Source organism: Anser brachyrhynchus (assembly GCF_964034855.1).
Source record: "Anser brachyrhynchus genome assembly, chromosome: 7".
NCBI classification, from domain to species: Eukaryota; Metazoa; Chordata; class Aves; order Anseriformes; family Anatidae; genus Anser; species Anser brachyrhynchus.
The window spans coordinates 27927191-27946289 of NC_137701.1; the positions used below are offsets into that span (position 1 = coordinate 27927191).

At 45.1% G+C, this 19099-nt stretch overlaps 1 protein-coding gene across 11 annotated transcripts in view; it reads right to left on the reverse strand.

Annotated features, from left to right (window-relative positions):
- GLI2 (GLI family zinc finger 2) overlaps positions 1-19099 on the reverse strand; it is a 399847-nt gene that overhangs the window by 127772 nt on the left and 252976 nt on the right. For 8 of the 11 annotated variants that reach the window (XM_080600269.1, XM_080600274.1, XM_080600265.1 and 5 more), the window contains one exon: positions 11279-11441. In XM_080600269.1, coding sequence (XP_080456395.1) covers positions 11279-11411 — 133 coding nt within the window. In that variant the 5' untranslated portion in view covers positions 11412-11441. Of the gene's footprint in view, positions 1-11278; positions 11442-19099 lie in introns of those variants that run through there. The other 3 variants (XM_080600275.1, XM_080600266.1, XM_080600267.1) reach the window with 2 other exon arrangements.

A 19099-nucleotide genomic window follows, 5' to 3' on the forward strand; every position in this document is an offset into this window, starting at 1 on the left:
CATAAAAGGCAAAAACCACATTAATAGGAAATGTGTTCCCCTCCCCCCTTCCAAATGTATTTTTTATGAGTAAACATTTCTGTATTAAGACTTACTGTCTTCAAAGATCCCTTTTATGTCCCAAAGGTAACCATTTAAGTGATCTTATAACAGCCGTTACTTATCTTTACAATGGGCAATGCACATGAACTCAGTGTCTGAGACTTTCATTTTGCTATATATTTTTTAGTAACCACACATAAATCCATCCTGTTTCAAGTGTCAGTGACTCTATATGGCCAAAAGATAGCCTTGGATCTTATTTCAGCTGCTAATACATTGCTTGAGTGGAATTAAAATTGAAAGAAGCACAGAGGTGTGCAAAGCTCCTTTTTTCCCTCCCAACCCCTTAAGCTTGCTCACAGAAGTGCAACATGCACAGAACTCAGGAAAAGAGATGCAAATGTTTTGTGTTTTGTTGCTGCTGTTGTTGTTTGTTTGTTTTTTTACACTTTCAGCCAGCTCATATCTATTTTAAGAGTCACTGCTCCAGCATTTGAAATACAGGACCTTGGATGTTTTAAGGCTATCTTTGTAACAGCATGCAAAGGTTCCTCGGGAGTTTTCCAAATGGGAAAAATTGCACCAGATCAAACAATAGCATTGCTGGCTCCTCTGCAGCTGATTACAGTATTAGTGTGCATGTGCACAGCAGGCTAACAGGAAAGAAAGCTGAAACTCAGCTTTTCTCTGAAACTGTCATCCCAAGTCAGTGATTTTCTTCTTCCATCACCTGGTCCCCAGAACGACACCTTTCCTAAGAGTCTAGCGACAAAGGACTTAGATAAAACAACTATATATTGCTTGGGTCTGGGTGAAATCCTAAAGCTCTGTATGGTTTCTGTAAATTCATCTAGGTCCATCCAAAACCCTGTTCAAGTTCTTGAACCTCAGCAAACTATTTGATAAAGTTCACCCCTAGATTACGCACGTAGAAAACTCTGCTAAACTGGCAAAAAACCACTTTCTTGTTGCCATGTAAGAGATTTACGCAACTATAACATCGTGTTCTCCAACTAAGTTTGCCAGAAGAGATTGCCTGAAAATCTTTCTTACCCCAGAGCACAGTGTAGCCCCTTAGAAAACGCTCAGTCTCTACGTATCCACAAACAGTCTCTCCACTACAGACACTGAAAATGTCTTCTCTATAACAACTTAACCTCATCTTCCCTAACCCTGCAAATCTGTTTTATTGGGCCGCTTTGACAACAGCAGGTTGACACTTCAGAAATATGAACAAGGTCACCCTTGTAACGCAGCGCTCAGGGGCAGCAGCACCCACTTCACGCGGTGGGGAGGGGGGGAATGGCAGCCTCCATGCATTCTGACCTGTTAAGTGCTTCAGTATGACCAATGCAATAAACATGCTAACCAGATGCTGATTGATGGGCCTCGAGGCCCAAAGAACAACGCAAGTTCATTATATAAACAGGCGAGTGAAGGGAAGTCAAACAGCTTTCCCAAAATCATGAAGGAAGTTTGGGGCTGGATCAGGAACTGAAACTAATTTTCCCCAGGCTCAGTTCTGTGCCTTCACCGTAGGGAGCCACGAAAAAATTGGGTACCTTCACACAAGCAGTCTCTGGGAGTCGGGTCAGCTTCCCACAACACATAATAATTCCTCTCATTAAAATCAGACGTGCAAACAAATGCCTGAAGTCCTCACCTTTGTGTTTCCCTTTTTTTCCTTTAAAGTGTGGCTATAAATGCCTCACAAAGAACATCACCAGCTCTACCTGCAAACTGGCAGGAACAAGGTTTAGCTTAGACTCAACCTAACAAAGAAGGCACTTCCACTCATTCATGCAGGACACCAGTATCACCCCGCTGAGCATGCAGAAGTGGCAGCTGCTTGGTTCTCCTGTCGCAGCTGGCCCTCCCCACAAACAGTGGCCATAAACCAAGGAGAGTCCAGGATAGAAAAACAGGTCAGATAAAGATGACAAAAAAATTAACTTGGGGAAAATTGTTTCCCAAAACTTTGGATCTAGCCCTTACCACTCTCTGCAGGGTCAGAGCATCTCATTAGGTGCAGACATATCTCTGTGCTGGTTTAAACAACCAAACTATAGTGGAAGCAGCGCGCATGGTGCCAAGGCTTATGGGCAGATATCTCCTCTATTGGATGCTTTTCAGGAATGCTCAGACACTGAGCTTTTACATCAATACAACTTAAGTTATTAAAACATCAACTTTAACTGTTTACTTAGGGATGCATCTGCTGCAAGCTGTGATTTTTTTGAAAATCTGTCACAGTCAGGAGCTGATCCACACAAGAAAAAAGAGGACAGCTTTCTGGCCCAAACAGTACCATTCAATCCCTACAAATGTTACTGTATTTTAAAGATCAGATATTAATGACAGTAAACATAAATATTTTGCTTGCAGTACTCCTGTTCTTATTTACATTTTACTTGCAATTGGAAGCATTTCCACTGGAATACATTCCTAGAAGTAGCTGGAATTCCAGAAGATAGAAAGAAGTACAAAAAATAGGAGGAAAGCCCTATAGAACTCTCTAACAGACTGTAGAAAATGTAGAATTGATTTCAGACAAGTTTGTGTGAAATCTTTTTCATTTGTCTTTAAGTGGGATCACACACAGTGAATTTTTTTTATTTTCATTTTGGACTCAGTCAACCAAAGTGCCCAAGCCATAGCTCATTTCTTTCCACCAGAGTATGCCTGATCCCAACCCAACATCGCTACAGGAGTCACAGAACACCCAGTGCAGGCTGCTTTGAAACACGTGCAAACTCACGAGCTTAATATAATTCTAGACCAGTTAGTATGAAATGACTATATCTACTTAATTCCTCTACGATAGAGCTAAACTTATGATCTTGGCTTGAGGTCTACTCTCTGGCATTACTGTTAAGGTCAGAGAACTCACCCTGCCAAAACAGCTTGCACAGAATTCCTGGGATCTTGATTTATTTCAAAATTTAAGGATTCTGCTGTTTCTGTGCCACTTCGTTCTGGAAAAATATTATTCATTATAGTCCCCTAATTATAAGCCTTCTTTCAAAAAAAAAGTTTTAAATTAGTAAAAAGCAATTATTGCTTCTGAACACTTTCATAGCCTTATACAATGTAAAGAAATGGTATTGACTTCTGCAAGAGGATGTTCTCAAAGGCACTATATGATGCATACATAGACGGCTTACGTTCAACTCCCCTTTGGGGAAAGAAACAACTCCATTTGGCAGACAGACATGAGAATATGAGTCATTTAACCACAATTATGTGGCGTATCAGTGAGACAGGAAGGACTTGATAGTGGATATGGTGACCCAAGGGACCTGGGCTTAGTCCTCTCCACCACCATGGATGTCACACGTACACCACCTATGAACTTCCGAAGTCGCAGAGATGACTGCTTCTTAATTTGTCTCTAAAACCATGAAACCCCTTAGAGCCACCTTGGCCTTGGAAAATTCTTCCCTGCCGCTCTGTTCCCTATCTGCAGAATGGCAGCAATGGTTTCTCCCTGTCATAGCGGGATGTTCATACACAAGAGGCTGAAGGCAGTATCGAGGCTGACAAAGGTAAGAGAAGAGTTCACAGAACCTGAGCTCCCAGACAGCATAGTTCATGTTCTCTTATTTAAAAAAAAAAAAAAAAAAAAAAAAAAAAGAAACGGTGCAGAGGAACGTGGAGAAATGGTGTGCTCTGCACCACGCTCACCAGCACAAGAAGCCATGAAAACAGACTGCCTGTTTTTGTTGGCTGCAGTTTAAGGAGGAGACAAGAAATACCAAGTCCTCCTTTCACTCCGAGGTGTGTGGCTGTCTTCTCAAGGCCATGCAGAAATTCTTTAGGAAGTGCCGGGAATACAAGCCCCGTTTCTTGGTACTGGTATTGGATACACAGCATTTCTAAGAACATTTTTCTCTGCCATTCGTCTGACCTCGGGAGCAGTCCCACTGCTCCACAGAGGCAGCCGTGGAACACTCTGCCAAACCCTATCAATTATTTAGCGTCAAAAGGAAGAGTTAATCTGTGTGATAAAAGAATGGATTTTATCTAAGGCTTGTTCTCCTTAAAGTGATTTACGCAACTGGACTCTCTAGTTGCTTCCCTTAGCATAATTATTTACTTCTGCATTAATAGCCTTCCTCCACTTGGGTTATTTTTAGGAGCCTTTTGTAGCCTTTAGAATTTACTGGTTTTTCCTTGGCTGCTTAGTAGGGATTTTAAATTGCCCATCCCTCTGAACAGGCAGGTGAAACACCAGTCTTGTCAGTGCTGGTGTGAAGCCGCAGCAGGTCTGGGGAAGCTGCTCCCCCAGCTCGGGAGGATACCTGGGGGCTGAGTTTGACTCCGACTTGAGAAGCCTTGGGGTGAGATTTCAGTTCAGAGCTGGCAGCCAGGGCTCTCAGCCTGCTCATCTGGCTGCGGGCTGATGAATGTGAATGATGACCTTTAAAACATTAATCTCCTTCCACCTTGGTTCCTGGTTTTAATGTCACTCTGCACAATTTTGGCCAAGTCACAAAGACTTGAATTTGCCCCACCTAACATTAGCTACCTTAAATCAGGCATGAAGTCCTTCAGGAATAAAAGCACCCATCTCCACAATGTGATTTACGCCCCCCCTACTGCAAAGGGACACCTAAATGCAAACTAAACACCTAAAATTTAGCCAGCCAACCTCAGACAAAACAATTCCCATTCCCAGTCCCCCATGATTGTGGCAGGTTCAAATGCCATGGTTAATGGATGGTGTTGGGAGAATTAATTTACAAAACCTGTGCAAATTCTCAGGTAAAAAGCTGACACACAAGCTAAAAATACAAACTATGGCAATACACTGGCAGCACAGAAGAGACAGTCCAGGGGAAAGCATCACCATAAATATAATCCATTATCACCACCGATTTTCTTACTTGACTAAATATGAGCAATCTACAAATAGGTAAGTTTAGCATTGGTTAAAAAGGTTATATTTAGGTGCCCTCTGAGTGGCACTTTACTGAAGTCTAAACTGTATCCACGGGAAAGGTGATATATCAGCACTAGCCAGAATAAGCTTTTGAAGCTTACAAAGTAACAGAAAAGCAGAAGCTATTATTATGATGACTGCTGTTAATGATGATGATAATACACTCAAAAAATACAAAGGTCTTTCAGGTGGTACTTAGTGGTAGGGATCACCAGTGCCAGAACCAGCCTGTGAAGAATACCTTTTTCTATTTTAAACCCATAAAAGCTTTTGGAGCTGGTGTGCAATCCTGCAACGTGGTTAGGGGCAAGATTAAATCGCTCTGTCTTCAAAATACTTTGGCATCTGTAATGGGCTGAAACAGTAGGAATCTCTGGTATGACAATTTGGGGGAGCTGCATACAATCGATAAATGCTGGCTGATATTATGAAATTACTATATCAAGTGCATGGGTGATATGACACAAGCATCTTCTGTGAGGGCTATGTGATGTGAACCACAAAGCCTGCAAACATTAATGGTTATCCACTCTGAGGCTGACAGAGCTGGCTACCACACAGAGAAACCCTGCGTAGGGTCTCAGGAAAGGGGTTTCCCCCATGAGGAAAAACAAACAAACAAACAAAAAAAAACACCACCTCAACAAGTGGCCAAGTAGCGGGACTCCAATCACCTGATGAAGTGAAGGGTTGCCCAAAAAAGAATGTTGCTGACTGAAACCCAGAGTTGAAAGCCTTGGATGAGGGAGAGAGATCAGGCAGAAGATGTGGTTTTGTGGCACAGTTTATGGCAATTTTAATTATTAAAATTCTGTCACATGTAGCTGAAATAATCAACCACCTCCTCCCACAGTGCTCTCCACGATGCCTGTACAACACATATTGTTATTTGAACATAAAAAAGGTGCTTCATGGGTTCCACTTCATCCACCTCTGTGTGGATTCATCTGAACTACCCCAAGGAGCAGGTTTCAAGCAACCAACGTAATACAAAGCTTTCAGCTAGTCACAGCCCTTGATATCCTGTGACTGAGGGACAGAATCGGCCTTGCATGAGTGCGAGCATCTCTGGCTTCCCAGAGGGAAACCAGTGGGTACACAGGAGAGACCCACAGACAATCTGGTCAGCCGGGGGGCCTATGGTGACAAAGAAGCCCACTTTAAGACCCGATGGAATCACATTTAAGACTGACAGAGGCGTTCAGGGAAGAAATACAATTTTTGATTGCTAGCACTCTTACATCAGTGTTGCGCTGAAGCCCTACCCAAGGTGGGGGGCCACTGAGCTACATGCAGAAGATGCTTAATAGACAGTGGCTGGCAGGAGAATTTTGCAATCTAAATTACAGGATTTTCCCATCATTCTGTTTTGACCACTTGCTCCCTTCCCTCCTGCAGCCAACCCAGACATTTTTAAGTTGTATACAGCAAAGCAATATACGGCAGGGGAGCTAAGAATGTGCTTGCACTGGTTATATCCCCTTTTCTGGAAAATGTGAACGACCAAAGGAAAAATGTACTTTGGAGAATATCCCTGCCCCTCCAGGGTGGATGGAGGAGATGACTTAATAGGGGCTGTTCTCCTAATTTGTCTGAGTCTCAGGCCACACGAACTATATATTTTTCAGTGCAGTGAGGTCTGCTGGGATGCTGGCATTTCCTCCTCCTCATTTACATGGTCTTCCCATAATCCAGCGCTGAGACAGGCTGAACTGCACAAGGACGCCCTGCCAACACCACTTGGGGCTTGCTTACAGAAGACCTCTGGAGAGCGATGGGAGGTGCTCCCTGCCCTTCTTCTCTGCCTATGAAAGGGCTGAGTGTGCTACTTCTGCAGCACTGAGCATTCCCGCCAGCCCATAAATCAAGTGACCAAACTCCATCCCAATCTCTGATCCACTGCAGAAAAGCCCAACGCTCTGCCCTTACAGCACACGCGGGGCAAAGAGCTGTATTTCATCAAGCGAATCCTTAATATCAGGGGAGAGTCGTTACCTCCTGGAAGAAAGCGTAGCCAGAGTCTTACTGGTTCTGAAGCTTGGTTTCCCCATGTTTACACCAAATGACTTGTTGAACTTCATTATATACAAAGTATTTCCATAGATCAGAGGCAGGGAGACCTGTGCAGCTAACATAAAATAAATTACCACCCTGTGATAAATGGTTCTATTAGCAATCCAGATTGTTAAACTCAGATACAACAGGATGAAGGGAGCACTGCCCCATTCATTCTCCCTGCGGCAGATACTGAGTTGTAAATAGGTTATTTTGTGTGTAAATAACACATTAAAACTCAGCATTAGCTGTGTCTTTTGATAGAGAGGAAATTGTTCCAAATAAATAATCTCGGACAGGAATGTAAAATAAGCCAGATTTAATAGTGCATGCCTGCTGCAGCCGTGTTAAACATGACTAAAATGATAAACCCCAGAATATACTAATAGTAAACTATGCTCTGACATCAAAGTAATGAGGCTGTATTTTTACCCAGCTTTAGAAATGCTAAAATTAGTCTTGACAGAGCCAGACATCAGAAAAATGTTTCAAACATAAACACCATCAATTTGGGAACTTGGTGTTTGTGTCATGCTGAGGGTGGGGTGGAGAGGAAAAGGTGCATTCTGGGTCTTGTTAAAGTCAGGCAGTTAGCATTTAGGAGAATTTGTATTTAATTTTTATTACAAGATGAGAAACCCATCTTCCTAAATATCTCTGCCTTTGAAAGAGTGGCTCATTTAAATTTCTTCTGCAGCCACACGCCTGGGCTTCCTTGTGCATGCTCATGCGGAGGCTACTGCAGTGCTAACCTGGAGGACCCAACCTGGTCTCACTCACATGCTGCTCTGCTCCAAAATCTTTTTGCTCTTTGAAGCAATTCACACTTTTGCACCCAGGAAATGGGTTTTCTAAACATGAAGTTACCCTTCCAGAACTGGAGGCACCAGAAGTGGGAGGGCCTTTTATAGATTTGACTATCTATAGCTCCTAAATATTATCATTACACCAGCTTCCATCTCTGTCACACATATACACATGTATCTATTGAAAAAGAAAAGAGGAACTTTGACTCCTTGGCCACCATGATTTATGGAAAATTAGGAGAGACTTCCTTTATGTCCTTTCTATAAGGCTAGTTTCAGAACATCTGATCAATGAGTTACTATAAAAAAAGTCAGCGAAGATCTCTAAAACAGCAGCTTTAGGACACTAAAAATACAAGACGCATTGTTCACACAAAAGGACTCTTTCCCACTGACAGCATCAACTATGCTGATCTCTTTTCCTAGAGCTATAACTTAATCTGTTCAAGGCTGCAAACATTTGGGACAAAAATCCAAAGCAAGAGAACTAGCAATTTGAGACTGGACATATTATTACATTACAATAATATAGTTTAAATAATAATATAATAAAAAAAGCTATTCTTCAATTATTTAAGTAATACTCAAGTTTATTGCTTCAATTACCTTAATTGTAAAGAAACCCTTATGAATCTATTCATTTCTACAAGGGAAAAAGAAAACCCTGTGATCACAGAAACACGCTATGTTGGCACTCCATCTGTGTGACTCAGTAGAATAAAGGAGAAATGTGTTGCAAATTACGTCTGCTTGGCTCCAGAGAGCAGCTTGGTGATCTGCAGCATGAGCTGAGCTTTGCTGCCACTTTCTCACATGCTAGTACAAAGAGTAAAACCTCTACAATAAATAAAATCAAGAGTTCGTGTTGGATGAGAATAAAGACATGTGCGTATGGCCCCAAAGCAGGGTGGGGAGCTTGGCGGCCCTCCCTTTAAAGCCTGTCTGCTGCTGTTCCCTCCTTGAGCTGAACAACGTAATTAATCTCCATGCCTCATTTGCTTTCTTCTGTAAGAATATGAGCATAAATATGTATATTCCTGGCCTGTTATGAGTAATTACACTAGTTTAGCGAAGCAAATGTTATATTAGTATGAATACTATGTAACTACAACCTTGCCACGCTACCCAGCCTTTTTATTATCTGCTACATCACACCTTGCAGTTAACTGATGTTAGAAGAAGACTTTGTATTAATTTCTCTACTTACAAGCACACGCGCAGCACTGCGCCCTCGCAGGAGCAAGTATTACTTCTGGCCAGAGTTCAGAGAAGAGCCCTGAACCACAACACCGCTTGCATTACCTGCGGAGCCCCGGCGCCTGTAGCCCATCACCAGCTCCTTCACTGCTGGCCACTTCAGGTCATTTATTAGCACTTCTCTTCCCAGCATGATACAGATTTTGCTCTTTACATCTCATTACACAATGCTTTCATCATGCTTCTCCTGACATCTTCAAACAATCCTCCACTCACTTCTCCACTTCCTCTTAATAAAAGAGGAAATATTGAGCCCGTAAATCATTCTTTCCAAAGGCGAGAGAGCATTGCTAACGCGACGTATAAAGCTGGACGCATAAAAGCCAGCTCAGACCCTGGGGGTACCGAAAGGGCCCACGGACACCCCAGCCTGGGGGGACCCTGATTTCCGTCACATCTCTGGAAACACGGAGGCTGCTTCCTCGGTGGAGGCACTCCCAGGGTACGTGCCAGGTGGGGAGAAGGTGTTTATTAGCAACAGCATGTATGTGGGCTTTGAATTTTAGCACATGCTTGGACTTCATTGGCACCTATCAAACCTTTGAACCTGCCAGTCACTTAGATGATGCCGAGAGTGGGCTGCCTCTGGTTTCTACAGCGTCACTTCTTTAACAGGGATCAAAGTCTGCAGGGGGTGGCAAACTTCAGTGTGTCGACATTTCTGCCTTTCCCCTATTTCTCCAGCCCAGCAAGCTCTACTTTCTGTCACTCTGCATAGCGCTCATGAGGAAGGTAGCTCAAAACCCACTCAATAGTATGAAATTGTGACTTTCCAACCAATTCTGTGCAAGACATTTTCTAGGTCTTTTTAAGAAAAACTTTCCCTTTGGCTATGAAAGTTTATCAAAGTCATGAACTAATCTGCTAGAATATGTTCTAGCAGCTGCTTCCTTATTCCGTACATTGGAATCTTCCCAGGCCAAAATGAAAATGAGAACTGGGTAACCAAGGTGTTGAAAGAAGGGATAGATAAAGCAGATTTAAGCAATTTGGGCCAGGATCTATCTTCCCAGCTCTGCCAACAAAAAAACACAAACTCTCCAGACGAGCTGTGTAAGAGACAGAGGAGCCTGCAGAGGAATCGTCCGGCTCTCCAGGGTGGTGAGAAACCACTGAGTGGTGAAGGAAGGGGTGGAGAAGGGTTCATTTTGGGGTAGAATCTGGCTAGCAATACGTTATATTTTAAACAACAAAAAAGCTTTCTGCAAAGTTTACACAGCTGGGATGTCCCTTGTCACATCTGAGCTGTGCAGCCCCTTCTAAGTTTGTCTCCTCACACCCTGCCCAGAAGGGACGGCCTGTCCCGGTCCCCAGCGAGAGCTGCGCGGTGCCTCCCTGGTGGGCACAGCCTCACCCACAGCTGGAGCCACCACAAAGGGCCCTGGCACCACCCTGGAGAACCGCCAGCCCCATGCACGTGTATCAGTGAGGGATGCACTTTTTGGGGTGGTATGCTGCCTGTTCCACATGGGCAGGTGGGAGGAGGGAGGAGGAGGGAACAATGTGCCTGCGCGTCCCCCCCCCACACCGTTGTTACACCCACCAAAACTGACCCTGCTCCCATGCATGAAAGCATCCTGATGGACCAGCAGGACCACAACCTCACCAAAAATACTGATAAAAACAGGAGTCAAGACCCCAACTATTTCTGATGTAACAGCACAGACGGAATGGTCTTTATCTCTGTGAACCACCTTGGATGGACTATCCCAAATTCCTCCCCAACCACAAAATCCCAGCAGTGACAGCCGAAGACGACGCAGCCTGTTTAGCTCATTAGCAGGATCGCAGCTGGCGCATGACACTGTCCCCGACCGTGATAACAGGGCCAGCCATGTTTTAACCCCTCTGTGGAGGAGCGGCTGGCACCGTGCAGCGTTGGTCCACTGGAGGCCCGTGGCGATGTGCCGCCTCAGCTCTCCGATGGGCACATCTCACCTCCCGGCCTCTCCCCAGCCCCGGGCCAGTTCATGAGGACTGGCGGTGACTTGTCACGGTGCGGTGACATTCAGACACCACGCGGTCACACAGCTTCCCACTCCTGTGACCTCCGGCGGCCGAGAACCCCAATAAACTCAGTGTTCACAGGAGGACAGATGCCACCGCGCTTATTAAATTCTTACAGTCTAATGAAAAACACCCCTGCTGCTTTCAAAGTGTGGAAAACATAAAGTACCTCCTTGTGCCACTGCTGCTCCTGCAGCTGCTAAAGGAGTGGGTTTCTTCCCCGTCTCTGTAAAGCCATTCCCCTCCAGAACCGCACCTTTTCCTTCTTTTTTCCCGGCAGCAGCTGAAGCAGAAGTTTCCATCTTAGGCGTGCATCTTCCAGCTCAGAAACCCTACAAGACATAAAACAAAACCAGATTCTGGTCACTCACAATAACAGGCAAAATCAGCTCCACAAGCAAGCAGCCAGTGCTTCGGCAGAGCTCAAAAAGTAAACTGTGAGCAGCAAAGATGTGCTGGGTTTCTGACTGCAGAGACACAGCCAGTACAGCAATTACGAGGCAGAAAGGACACAGCCCTGCAAAGGTGGCTTCAGGAAGCTGAAGGCCTAAAAGGATCAGGACCAAAACACTTTTTAGCCTCTCTTAGACTTGGGCTGTGTAACAAAGCAGATGGGTCCAAAGGGCTTTGCAGGACTGAGGGACAGGTAAGATGCAGAAATTCAGTACGTATAAAACTGATTTCTCCATCCTGTACATGACCTAGTCCACCATAAAAAAAAAAAAAAAAAGTCAGCCAAAAACTTTCCAGTACTGGTAACAGATAAAAGCACATTTTAGTTGTTTTTGTTTGTTTATTTTCCCAGTTTGTGCTTGTTCTGTATGCCAGCGCTGACCCTGTGCCCTGCTCAGCCCTTTTCAGCGGTGAGTACGGGTAAGCCACAGCGGGTCTGTAGGAGGTGAGGAGCGGTGAGGACGAACATCAACCGATTCCCCTCCTCCCAAGGAAATTCTTCTCTCCTGACCAGTCCTATGGGAAAATCAGCTGCAGCTTTACCCCCGTTACAAATAGCAAAGCAAGTGTTGGTGAAAGCTCCACAAAACAGAAGATATCAAAGCACAAACATTTTTTTAAAAGCTTATGGCTATGAAAAAACACAGCTCCCAACCTGCTGCTGGCTTCATCATTTGTCCTTTGTCACAAATTTACCTTGTCTCCCTAAAGAAAATATATGCACACTGCAAATTTCACATAAAAATGGGGTTTCTATTAAATAAGCAGGCTCGCTTCATTTCTGACAGCAAACACTTTCATTTCCCCTATTTTAACTTGTTTTATTTCAAATGTCTCCAGGTGACTCCTGTTTTCACAGAACCCGCAGTTACCTGGCACTCCCAGCCTCAGGCTGGTCCGGGGAAAACCCACGGCTAATTCCTCCTTTCCCTTCTATTTTTCATGTGGACCTACAATTTTTCAGATGCAAATTTTTCAGCTCCTGAGATACTCGGGAGCATTCTAGCTATTTTCCTCACACGAGTTAACTGGATCAGCCAAAAGATGCCTGGGAAACCAGAGAGCTCCTTCTGTGTGCCGACAGCTTTCCTGCCATTGTATCAACTCAGACCTCCCTCCCTCCATCCTGGAGGACTGACCGACTCCTGAGCATCCCAGGTCAAAAAGTTAACACTGCTAAAAACTTCTAAACACGTAAAAGTTCTAGGAACTCCTGATCTCTAACTTTTGCAGTTAGCTGTCTATGACCCCGGTGCAAGCACTTCATTTTGTGGTTGCTTTCTTTTTTTTTTCCTTCCCCCCCTGTCTGTCGTAGTGTTTTTCAGGCAGTTCTCATCCTGTAACTTCAGGATGGACAAGCAGAAAGCCCAGCCCCTCTTCCCCACTGTGTGATGAGCTGCAGCGACTGCTCAGCCCTACAGCATTGGAAAATCGCATTGGAAAGGACGAGACCCACAATCACAGGCTTCAGCGATGCTCCAGCAAACGCCGAGGTGGCCCCTGAGGTCCTGTCCCAGCGCGTGCGGGGCTCGGTGGCAAACACAGGACAGGTTCTTGGGGCCAGGGCGTTTAATCCAGAAATCAGGTTGGGTTACAGACCGTGTATGAAAAAAGCACACTCAAACTGGAGGAGTATTTGACCTCGGTCTGACAGCCTGGGCTTCTGTTCGCTAAGCAAATAAACCTCGGAGGCTACGTGATGAGCCCCCCACCTGTTTCTCCTTAGTCCCTCCTTTCAAGGCTTGGCACCCGTGTTTGAAACCAGACGCTCGCCCTCGCACCCCCGGGGCTTCCCTGACCCTCGCGGGAGGTGTCCTCGGGGGGCCACGGGCTGCAAAACCCCACAGCCACGGGAGGGGAGGGGACAGGCTGGAAACAGAAATCGCTCGCCTGCGAAGCATGCAGATTAGAGCCATGTTTTCTTTCCCAGAGTGGTGCCTGACGTGAGATCTCTAAATCCCTGCCATAGACACCTCAGTAGGGACCCATTTTTTCAGATGTGTCATTTACCCAACCAAAATCTGACAAGAGATCAGGCCCATATTAGAAAATCTGGCCTTTGTAGCTGTATGCTCTCCTTTCAAATGAGTTAGGAATTAAAAAAAATAAAAATAAAAATTCAAGTGATTCAAATAAATGTTTGTATTAAACAGGTAAATCCTCAAATACTGGATTAGGGAAAAAAAAAGGAATGCAACGACTCTAATCTTAGAGGATTTAGGATAATAAGTCTGTAATTATTTTTGCTGTGTAAAGGTGCTTGGGGAAGAGCTGGCTGGAGGCTCCAACTACGGGAGCTTTTCCCAAGGCAGCAGTGACCAAAAGCAGCTCTCCTCCAACAGCCACCCATGTCCAGGAGGACACGAGCATCCTCCCAGCCGGATCCTGCCCTGCTCAGCACCTCCACCCACAGACCAGGAGCGAGGGAGCTCCAACACCGCTGCCACCTCCTACCTCCCGAGGCTCCACGGGTGACGGCTGAGACGGAGCGGCCACCAACCCCCTGCATCAGCCGCGTGTGACCAGGACACAGCGATGGAGCTCTGGAGATTTAGGTCCCTGTCCCGCCTCTGCTACCATCCCCTCTGTGTCTCTGGGCAAAAAGCTTAACCTCTCTCACAGCTGGTTTCCACGGCCATAAAATAGGAAATAGCACTTTGCAAATACGGCAAAGTGCTTTGAGATCCTCGGAGGCACAAGGTTATGGAAGTATTTTTATTACCGGTACGAGAAGATATATTGATGGAGGCAGTCAATCCACACCATCCAGGAGCACTACGTTCATTTTTTAAGCAATGCATAGTTTGCTTTCTGTTCAATGCTAAACTTTTTTTGCTGCTCTGTGCCACACAGAATTTATAAATTCAATGACAGATTAATCTTAGCAGTGAGCCATTTGGCATGAAAAAGGGTTTCACAGGGAGCTTGCTTTTTCCTGTAAAGAGCATGCATTTAGGAGTGACTATACAGAGAAAGACCCTGTGCACTTATTCAAGCACAAGTCCCTGCCCTCCATCATTACTCAGAATTAGAAACCCAAAATGGATTACTCAGATTGTTCCTAAGGTTTGTAGCTTTCTCTGCAGGAGGAGGGTTGGGTAATTGATTTTGACACTAATACCAGCACTATTCATATGCCCTGTAATATAATTCTGCAGCGACACTAAAAAGGCAGCCATCTGAGATCCGAACAAGGAAAGTGCTATATGATTTGCCCTAGACAACCCCAGCTATTTTAACAGCTGCGTTGTATATTAAAAGGGAGAAATCCCAATAGAATTAAAAACAACAAAGTCACATTTGCCTTTGAGGGAAAACAAGAAGCCATAAACTTTCCTAATAAAACAATCCCTCCTGCTAAGTGCTTGAGGAATGGTCAAAAGAGCCGTCCCAAAATGCCTGTGTCTTTTGGAGGGCATCAGCCTGAAAAGGACTGCCAGCAACCTCGGGAATGAACAGATACTCATCAGACATACCCCCTGCACACCCTTTTCTTGAAAAGACATTTTCTTCTTCAGGATATGTCTTTCATCAGGAAACCCCTTTCTCCTCCCCTGGACGGAACAGAAAGCAGACATTTCCTCCAGCAGGCTGATCTGTCAAACACGAATCACCACTCTTGGCCATCCCTCCCTAAATATTCAGTACCAGCTTTGGGGTGACCCTCACTGGCACCCACCGGAGGACAGGGTCAGGGAGCGCCTGCTGCTGACAGCAGCACCACGTCCACCACGGCACGGCCGGCTCCTGGTGTGGGCGATGGGAGCTGAGACAGCCCTCGTGGGGTCCTGCCCAGGTTTGTCCTCATGTACCCACAGGTTCTGCCCCACTGCCCCCCACGCTGATGCAACGCAGCTTCTGGCAGCTTTCCCTGGCGTGCCGTGCCATTTTAGTTGGTACAAGCAAAGAGATGCTCCCGCCATCTCTTCTTTTGCAGTGGACAGTGTCATACAGCTAAAATCTTCTGGATACACGATCTGCTTATGAAATTCAACGTGAGCCAACTGTTTTGAACACTGGCTTAATACAGAGGCTGCTGTGATCGTTTTCAGTCTCCCAGGGTTTGAGGCAAATTATGTTCTCAGTTACACAGAAGTAGCAGCAGTTAACCCAGTGAAGTCATAGGCTCTACACCAGAGCAAAACTTGACCCCTCTGTTTTCTTTTATATCAGCAACAGCTTCACATTACGAAAGAAAGTTTTCTCTGTCCACATGCCGCTACTCAACGTCGGGACTATCCAAACACGCCGTCTGTTGCTGAAGGATCTACAAGTGTTTACAGAATATCAGTCTCAGGTAAAAACAGCATAAATATTACTGCAGAACTAACCACTTTTGGGGTCCTTCTGACACCAGGTTTCCAATCTTGACGTTTATTAGGAATGGCCTCCTTGGGCCAAGCTCAGGGGGTTGGTAACACATGGAAATTAGTGCTGTATGCTGGGGTGTGCACACGTAGAGCAATAGCTGCCTGCCTGGAGGCCCCTGATGCCCCTTCCAAGCTTGACAAAGCTTTGTGGGGAGTCCCAACCTCCTCCTGGGAGATGCTGTGGGGAGGGAGGACAGGAAGCAAAGATGACCCCATGCTGACAGAAGTGGTGTTACGAGGGCACAGAGCAGCTCAGGGCTTCTTCTCTCTTTCTACCTCCTTCCCCAGCTCCTACTTTTAGAGGGAACAATACCGGGATGCCGAAGGGAGGAAGGAGGGAGCTGTGCTGGCTTTCAGCAGAGGGGATAGAGGGACAAACAAGTTCTGCCCACCCTCCTCCAAACATAAAGCTAAAACTGGGCAGAAACCTGGGGGTTCATAAGGCTTCACCAAATGGTTCCAGCCCGTGGCAAAAATACTATCACTCCAAAAAGTGGAAAAAGAAAATAAAAGAGACAAAAAAAACAACAAAAAACAAACACCAGGAGAGTTGGCAACACTGCAATAGTTATACAGCCTCTGGAATGTACAAAGACTGAAATCAGAGACTTAGCATCTCTTTTGAACTTCAAAAACAACAAGTCTCTTCAAATCACTCTGTTAATTGGCTTTAAATTAGAGTTCTAAGTTTAATGAACAAATCTTACGCATACGGCATGAAACGGATACGCTTCTAGATTAACTTCCTGATCAACACCATCTGCCTTTTCCATATGGCAACAACAAACCAAAAGCATGGGGAAGAAGCCTCTCTTGCCTTGCTGTGAGGGGTCAAAGTGCAGCCGGGACTGCCTGGTGCTTGGCAGCATTTCTCTGTAACACAATAACCTCAGAATATCACCTCCAATCAATTCCAGAACAGCCGGGGATATTCCAGGCACCAGCGGGCACAACTCTGCCCAGAGAGGTGGAAAAAAAAAAAAAAAGGAGGCAAAGTATGGAAAAATGCACAATGGGAAGGAAGCTTGAGAGAGAAAGGGATGTTTGCACGGACGACTGGTTGGATGTGGAAAGAGTAGGGGGTTCCTGAAGATGGAGAAGAGCATGGGAGACAGAGAAGCAGCATGAATAAAGGGAAGGAATGATGACCTTAGAGACTAGAGCAGATAAGACTTTACTGAAGAATAATGAGTGAATATTGAGAATATGAGTGACAGGCACGAAGCAGGCAAATCATGTGCAGAAAGACAGAAAAGAGTGGCATGGAAAAGAAGAAAGACTACGAACAGAGCTGGTACCATAGGAGATGAATACGCATAGCCCTGCTGGGGCAGTGGAGGTCATGGCATGGTGTCTAGCATGGAAGGAAGGCATAACACAGAGGGGAGGGAGGCAGAAAATACTCAGATAACTTGCAAGGAAGCAAAACGAAGAAATAGAAGAGTATCTTATGAAAGAAATATACCCTGCAAACAGCTCTGATGAATGCAGCCTTCCAGTGTGCTCCATCATCCTTAGGAGCTGGAGTAACTTAGACGCAAGGATATACTCACTGCCTCCCACGGTGCCAGGCATATGATGGGAAACACTTTGAGATGCACCTGAGAAAGAGCCCCAACTGCTGCCCTCCTTGCACCGACCACAACAGCCTTCCACTTCTATCAGACAAGGCCAGTGGAGTTACCGGGGGTGGTCAGAAACTATCACCACCTGCAAGGTCTTTAGGAGTCTGGCTACCTCCTCCAGAGCTAGCATTCGCCAGCTGGATGCTCTTCAGAGGCTTTCCAGAAGGTACCAAACACCAAGTGGTCCCTGGGCAGCAAGGGTGCAAAGCAGGTGTCTGCACAACAGCACCCAGCACCCTAAGTCCTGTGTGGGGCTGGCAGATGTGGCACAGGACCTACAGGAGCCTTGTGCTTTTCAGGAATGACAGCCAGAGGCCAGGTTATCCAGGGACGCTCCAGGGTGCCAGATGCGAACAGACAGGCCACAGAATTAAAACATAAATGTTCTTTCCCTTTCTAAAGACCATTTACTTTATGGGCTGTGGTTACTGGATAGGAGGTGGCACTGAAGAAAGGAACTCAAACCTTCTTTGGGTTTAGCCTGCTGATTTGGTGTTTTTCATGAACACTAATGTCACTTTAATGTTGCCGCTTCCTTACAAATAAGACCAATTTATAAAGTATCAGATAAACTTGAATCATTTCCCCACTTCAAGTAGGTTTTCAAGTTGCCAACCTTGGAGCCTTGAACAGAAATTATCTTTCAGGTGCTGGGTTAAAAACAATTACAATACATCATCAAAACATACAAGCAGACATAAAAGCTCAAAGCCAGACACAGATTCGGCACTGGTCCATGCTGAGACATGCAGGCTGGGGTCCATGACTTTCCTCTCTCTCTCAGAAGTTATCTTTGTTTCTCACTTTGGAAGAGCTGAGAAGATGGAGGAGTGGGGGCTGGAGGGAAGAGCCTTTTGTGGTGGGTCAGGAAAACAAAGTCATGCTTGTACTTTTTCAAAGCCAGTCCTACGTGTCTTATCATGAGAAATGTTTTATTATGCGAATTCCAACATGCGAAAACCGTCAAAGAAGATAATCAAGACACTCCTGCATTCAGACTTTGTGTTAACTTGCTGCAGAAATATGGGAGGATGCCACCAGGTAAACAAAAATTGCTCAAAAGTGATGCGTCACCATTAGAACTGGTTCATGAATCTTCACTTGCTTTTTCTTTTGTTTGCTTTGTCGGTGTTGTTGTTATGGAGAGAGAATTTTGGCAAAAGAGTTGTCTAAGTATGTGTTTTTTATGAAAATCCAAAGAAATTTTTGATTTCCTGTAATGGAATTTTCTTCTTGGGGGTATGATGTTTTCCCCCTCAAAAAAATACTTTAACCACGAGAATAAAAAAAAAAAAAAAAGAGGAAAAAAAGCAAAACAAACAGAAAGAACTTGGTCAAGTCTTCATGCTCTAACAAGAGCAGAAACTGTTAACAAATTACATGTCAGATAAACCGTCTATGGTGCCTGGCAGCTTTACCAGGGTGGGTAGCAGCTGAACAAGGATTATATTAAAGCCAGGTTGGAGGACGAGCACTGAAACTATTTACAACAAAATTAAACTCTAATTCTGTATCAGTAATAATTAACCTATTGACTTTTCA